Here is a 5,867-nt window from a genome sequence, read left to right as displayed (position 1 = left end):
AAGGGCAGTTGGGGAAGACCAGGATGACAGGGGGGCAGTTGGAGACAACCAGGCAGGCAGAGGGGCCAGTTGGGGGTGACCAAGCTGACGGGGGGGCATTTGGGGGTGACCAGGCTGTTAGAGAGGGCAGTTGGGGGCCACAGGCCAGTGGGGGGGGCAGTTGGGGGCGAGCAGGCCTGGAGGGGGTCAGTTGGGGGGAAACAGGCCCGCAGGGGAGGGCAGCTGCACCAGGCCGCTAGTCTTCAATAAAATTCAAAAGCACAATACTATTAATTTTAAAGTTAGTGAAGATAACTCTATGAGAGCTAAGTAAATGTGACCTAGATATGACATTTTCTAGGTTCTAACTTGATCCAAGGATTGAATATAAAATATTAAAAATTCTATGCCCTAACCGGTTTGGCTCAGTGGATAGAGCAGCGGCCTGCGGACTAAAGGGTCCCAGGTTTGATTCCGGTCAAGGGCATGTACCTTGGTTGCGGGCACATCCCCAGTTAGGGGGTGTGCAGGAGGCAGCTGGTCGATGTTTCTCTCTCATCGATGTTTCTAACTCTCTATCCCTCTCCCTATCTGTGAAAAATCAATAAAATATATATTTTTTTAATTTTTAAAAAATAAATAAAATATTAATTCTAGATGTGTGAGTGAATAGCATTTTACTTGGAGTTTCTACTGTAAATATCACTTCTAAAGTTTTTTTGATAAAACTGGAATAGTGCCTTATGAAGAATTTATATTTCAAGTTATAGGTTGAGGATCCTATTATTTTATGTTGTAGAAACTATTGATTTTTATGTGAACAAAGTTATTAATATGGAGAACAATCAACCATGATATATCTTATCATCAAAAAAAATCATTTAAGTAAGTTAAGTTTGTCCTACTACCAATATATTCTTACTGCTTAATACATAGTACTTATTGTAAACCTAACTTCCTGATTATAAATATTAAATCCTTTTTTTAACTTCCATGTTATTCACATCAAACATCTCAAAATCTATAAACTAAACAAAATTTTTTATCTTTATTTTTTCTTTATTTTTATTAATATAGTTTACATTTAAAAGGAATATATAGTTGTTATAAAAAAATAACACAAACTAAATTTTAAATGGCTGTTATTAGTGCCCTCTCTAAATTCATCTTTATTTTTCTGGTTTTATGCTGTTCTTCTGTCCTCCTCCTTTACATTTTATATTTGTCTTTAGAATTCTATTTTTGTCCTTCTTTCCAGAAGCCTTACTTCCACTTTCACTCACACACCCACTTTACACATGTTCTGAAGTTAGCTTTAGAATATAGGTCTGTATTCCAGTGTCAAAATCAAGTTTGAAATTTAATTTTTTCAGTTTTATTGTTTTGCTTTGATATTGGGTTTTGTGGGGGTGGGGGTTGTTTTTTGTTTCACCCAAACTGTGGGGTTCAGTTACTATAGCGCTGGCCCCTGTCACCTAGTGTTAGGAAATGTATTTTGTCATCCCTGGTTTTTCTCAGCCCGCCACTTCTGTGTGCAGAATCTGAGGGATCAGTGAGATAGGAAGAGCACAATTACCACTTTGTGCCAGGGCCTCCGTCCAGGGTGTCTCAAGTCTGTACTGAAGGTGAGGCTAGGCCCTGAGAGCTACTGAAGGAGGGCTGTTGCAGAAACCTGCATGGGCTACTCTTCAGAACAGAATGATCAAAGGTGAGGTATGGTTGCAGCCGGGCAGTTTTATCAGTGAAAAAGTCATTTCTTAAAGTGGAACAGAATGGGATTTTGTTCCTGAGAGTGTTGAGTGGGTGTACTGACGGCCAGTGTTCTGAGATTTCCCATTTCCCGGTTCTATGCAGCTCTTTCTGCTTTAAGCTTTGTCATCTAAGATACCTGACCTATCCTTGTCATTAGCCATCTCCAAGGCTTTAGGCTGGTAGTAGTGATTCACCTGTACTATGATAAATCAAGTAGATTATAAACATTAAGGTGATTTTCAACTTTCTTTAATTAGCATTTTTTATTGCCACCCAAATTACTTCTTTCTTCCAAATATTCAAGACAACACTGCAACCTGAAAAGTTTTCAAAATTGAAATTAAACATTTTTTTAAATATTTAGCTACTGTAATTCTCGATTGATACTTTAAAAAAAGAAAATATACAATTTACATGAACAACGATAGCTGAAAATATATACAGCAAATAACACTTTTTTTAAAAGTCAGTGTATATATCATGAAATTTAAATACAGAATTATGTTGATTTAATATTCTATTTTTTATAGAATTTTGGACAAAGGGTCCAGCTAAGTTCAAGTGAGCCAAAACAAGCTACAAAGGATACTTCTAATATTGAAGAAGGTATATTTTAGCTTAAACATTTTCCCCTGACCAGGGTTGTTGTTTTTTTTCTCATATGTATTTTCCCAAATACTTACATACTATGTGAGTGTTCAAGCATCACTTGGGACTTAATTGTCCCCACCCTGTTCATTCAGATTGTTGCCAGTTTTTCTTTATTCTAAGTTGTAATGTACCGAACATCTTTCTACATAAGCCTTTTCCTGACTTTTCAATTATTTTCCTAAGTTAGATTCTCAGAACTAAAATTATAGTAATTGGCATGTAATTGGCACCTAATAAATATTTATTGAATAAAAGCTGTATTAAATAAATTCTGGATCAAAGCATATAAGTATTGTTATGGCTTTCATTCATATTACTAAAGTATTTTCCTGAGTGTATTATTATTCAATTCTAAGGTATGTACTAACTTGAGATACATCACTTATATTATTTGTTTATATCACAGGAAAAGATATGGTGTTTTGTTAGTTTTGATTTGTACATCGTTTATTAATATACTTAATTGTTTTTGTGCGTATATTTATTTTTGGTGAATTGTTTCTTTATATTCTTTTTCCCTGTAGATATTGGAATTTTTATATTTTCTTACCAACTTCTCTAAATTCTTTAAATATCAAGGATTCTAATCCTTATATTAATTTCAAATATTTTTACTACTTTATTATTTGTATTTTATTGCACTTATGTTTTATTATTACATATACAGGTCTTATTTTTATTTTTTCATACAATAAATGATTATGAAAGCCAATTCCCAGCTGAAGCTAAATATTGAATATACAATAATGAACAAGACATACAAAAGTCTTGCCCTTCAAAAACTTAAAGTCTATTAGGGAAGACTGGCCTTAAATAAACATGTTTTCAGTCTTTTTTAGTGATTTCTCCATTACTTTTAAGCTCAAAAAACCTTTTCCGTATAGAAATTTAGAAATGTTTCTTTTTCCTTTAGATTAAATTTAATTCTTTAATTGCTTTGGAATTTGTTTAAATGGATGATGTAAAATGAAACTCCAAGTTGATTCTTTTTAAACAAACTTATTGTGTCATCTTTCTTTTATCTCATCTTTGATCAAGTGTTAAGTTCTTATAACTAATTTGATCTGTTTCTAGGTTGTCCTGTTCAGCTGATTATCTAATTTTCTAATCTTTCTTTAAGTTTATTTTCTCTTACTCTTTTATTTATAACTCATCTTAATTGCCATTGCAACGACAGTCTACTTTATCTCTTCTTTGTACTACCAAAATGACAAAAACACACAAAATAATTTTAACAGAATGTATTTTTTCTTTACTTCAGGTAACGCTTTATAGGCATTGTTATGTCCTCAATGCCATCATTTGGATATCTTTTTTTTTTTAAATTAGGGATGGGGAAATGCTAGGTATGGAGGATTCTGATAAACAAAATGCGAAGGAACAGAAGATTCACTGGGTTCCTGTTAGTGAAATGAATACATATAGACATGTCAGTTAAGTGTGTATAAGTGCTGATCCCGAAGACAAATAGGGATCAAAGAATAGTTAATGTTAAGTTTCTTTAGTTTCAGACAGTACTTCTGAGTTTCTGATGGCTGAAAAGCTAGTGAAATCTTCAGTGGCTGAGGATGAAATCCTGTCTGTCATGAGTAACAAGCAGCTACAGAAACCAAATCTGGCTTTCAATAAGACCCAGCAATTGGACATCTGTGCGTTATCAGCTGAAGAGCAGAAGATCCTGCAGTCCCTTAATCGTCTCAATGAAAGGTTATTCTGTAAGTGTGGAAGAACACCTTTTGTAAGAAGGGTTATATTTTCTACTTACTATTTGAATTTAAAATTTAATTTAGCTTAAGAATTAAAAATACAAAATGTATTCAGATTATCACCTCTTAAATCAAGTAACAATTAACAATATATTTGAATATGCCATACTATTACAACATACTCATGTCCTGTTTATAAATAAGATATTTAAAACATAAGAATATAGAAAAGCTTAAAATAAAAAAGATGGAAAATAATCAAATTCTAACAAGCTAATTCTAACAAAAGGAAACTGGTTTAGATGTATTATTATCAGACAAAATTGACTATAAAGCAGAAAGCTTTGCTGTACAGATTAAAAAAAATAACTTTGTGATGGTCAAAAGTTTTAATTCTGGAGAAATATATACATATTTTCACTTTGTATGCATTTCAGAACATAGCCTCAAAATATATAAAGTATTTTTTAGCCATGGTGAGAGTTTTTTTTACATTGTTAATAATTGATAGACTAGACCAAAAAATCAAATAGATATATAAGAATCAAACATGATTAACAAACTTGATCAAAATACATATAGAATATTTATAATAATGGACCATATATTATACCATAAAATAGGCCTTCACACATTTCAAAGGATTAAAGTTATGCACATCCTCTGACACCAATTTAATTCAACATGAATAACAAAATGATAAGCATTAGGAAACACATTTGTAAATAAACCATGGTTCTGAAAAAGCTACCATAATGGAAATTACAAAATATTTATGTTTTTTTAAAATATAGTTTTATTGATTTCAGAGAGAGGAAGGGAAAGGGAGAGATAGAAACATCAATGATGAGAGAGAATCATTGATTGGCTGCCTCCTGCACGCCCCCTGTTGGGGATTGAGCCCTCAACCCGGACCTGTGCCCTGACTGGGAATTCAAACATGACCTCCTGGTTCATAGTTCTATGCTCAACCACTAAACCACACTGGCTGGGTGGAAATTACAAAATATTTAGACATGAGCAATAGTAACAGTATTTTATGTGTGAGTGTATTTAGCATGGTCTCTCAGCCTCGGCACTACTGACATTTTGGGCAAGATAATTCTGTGTTGTAGGAGCTGTCCTGTGCATTGTCAGATGTTTAGCCACATGCTGACCTCTCTACGCACTGAATGCTGTATAGTACCACCAGTCATGAAAAGTGTCTCCTGACAAATGTTCCCTGGGTAGCAAAACTCACCTATGGTTGAGAACCACTGGGAAAAATATCTAACATAATATATACACATACATTCCTATATAAGGCATATATAAAAATGTATGTGTATGCATTATGTGTGTATTCCACTTCTGCTTAAAATGTAGCTATAATGTGTCAGCCCCACCCTAAGACTAAGAAAAAGCAAATAAACAACAAAAGTATAGCTTATTTTAAATGCATTAGAAAATTGAAGTCACAGCCCAACTGGCGTGGCTCAGTGGTTTAGTGTCGACCTATGAACCAGGAGGTCACGGTTCAATTCCAATCCAATCAGGGCAGATGCCCAGGTTGTGGGCTCAATCCTCAGTAGGGGGCATGCAGGAGGCAGCCAATCAATGATTCTCTCTCATCATTGATGTTTATACCTCTCTCTCCGTCTCCCTTCTCTGAAAAAAATAACAAAAACATTTTTTAATTGAAAGGAAGGAAGGAAGGAAGGAAGGAAGGAAGGAAGGAAGGAAGGAAGGAAGGAAGGAAGGAAGGAAGGAAGGAAGAAAAAGTTAGTTGAAGTCACAGCA

At 34.0% G+C, this 5,867-nt stretch overlaps 1 protein-coding gene across 1 annotated transcript in view; it reads left to right on the top strand.

Moving 5' to 3' along the window:
- Positions 1–5,867, top strand: part of CEP126 (centrosomal protein 126kDa) — a gene marked incomplete at its 5' end in the record, with an annotated part of 58,487 nt that overhangs the window by 43,538 nt on the left and 9,082 nt on the right. Inside the window, 2 exons of the mRNA XM_006775258.2 lie at positions 2,262–2,337; positions 3,888–4,097. Coding sequence (XP_006775321.1) covers positions 2,262–2,337; positions 3,888–4,097 — 286 coding nt within the window. The remainder of the gene's footprint in view (positions 1–2,261; positions 2,338–3,887; positions 4,098–5,867) is intronic.

The sequence above is a fragment of the Myotis davidii genome, unplaced genomic scaffold (assembly GCF_000327345.1).
Source record: "Myotis davidii unplaced genomic scaffold, ASM32734v1 scaffold8, whole genome shotgun sequence".
NCBI classification, from domain to species: Eukaryota; Metazoa; Chordata; class Mammalia; order Chiroptera; family Vespertilionidae; genus Myotis; species Myotis davidii.
The sequence above is the reverse complement of the archived record's forward strand: the minus strand, read 5'-3'. Positions and strand labels throughout refer to the sequence as shown.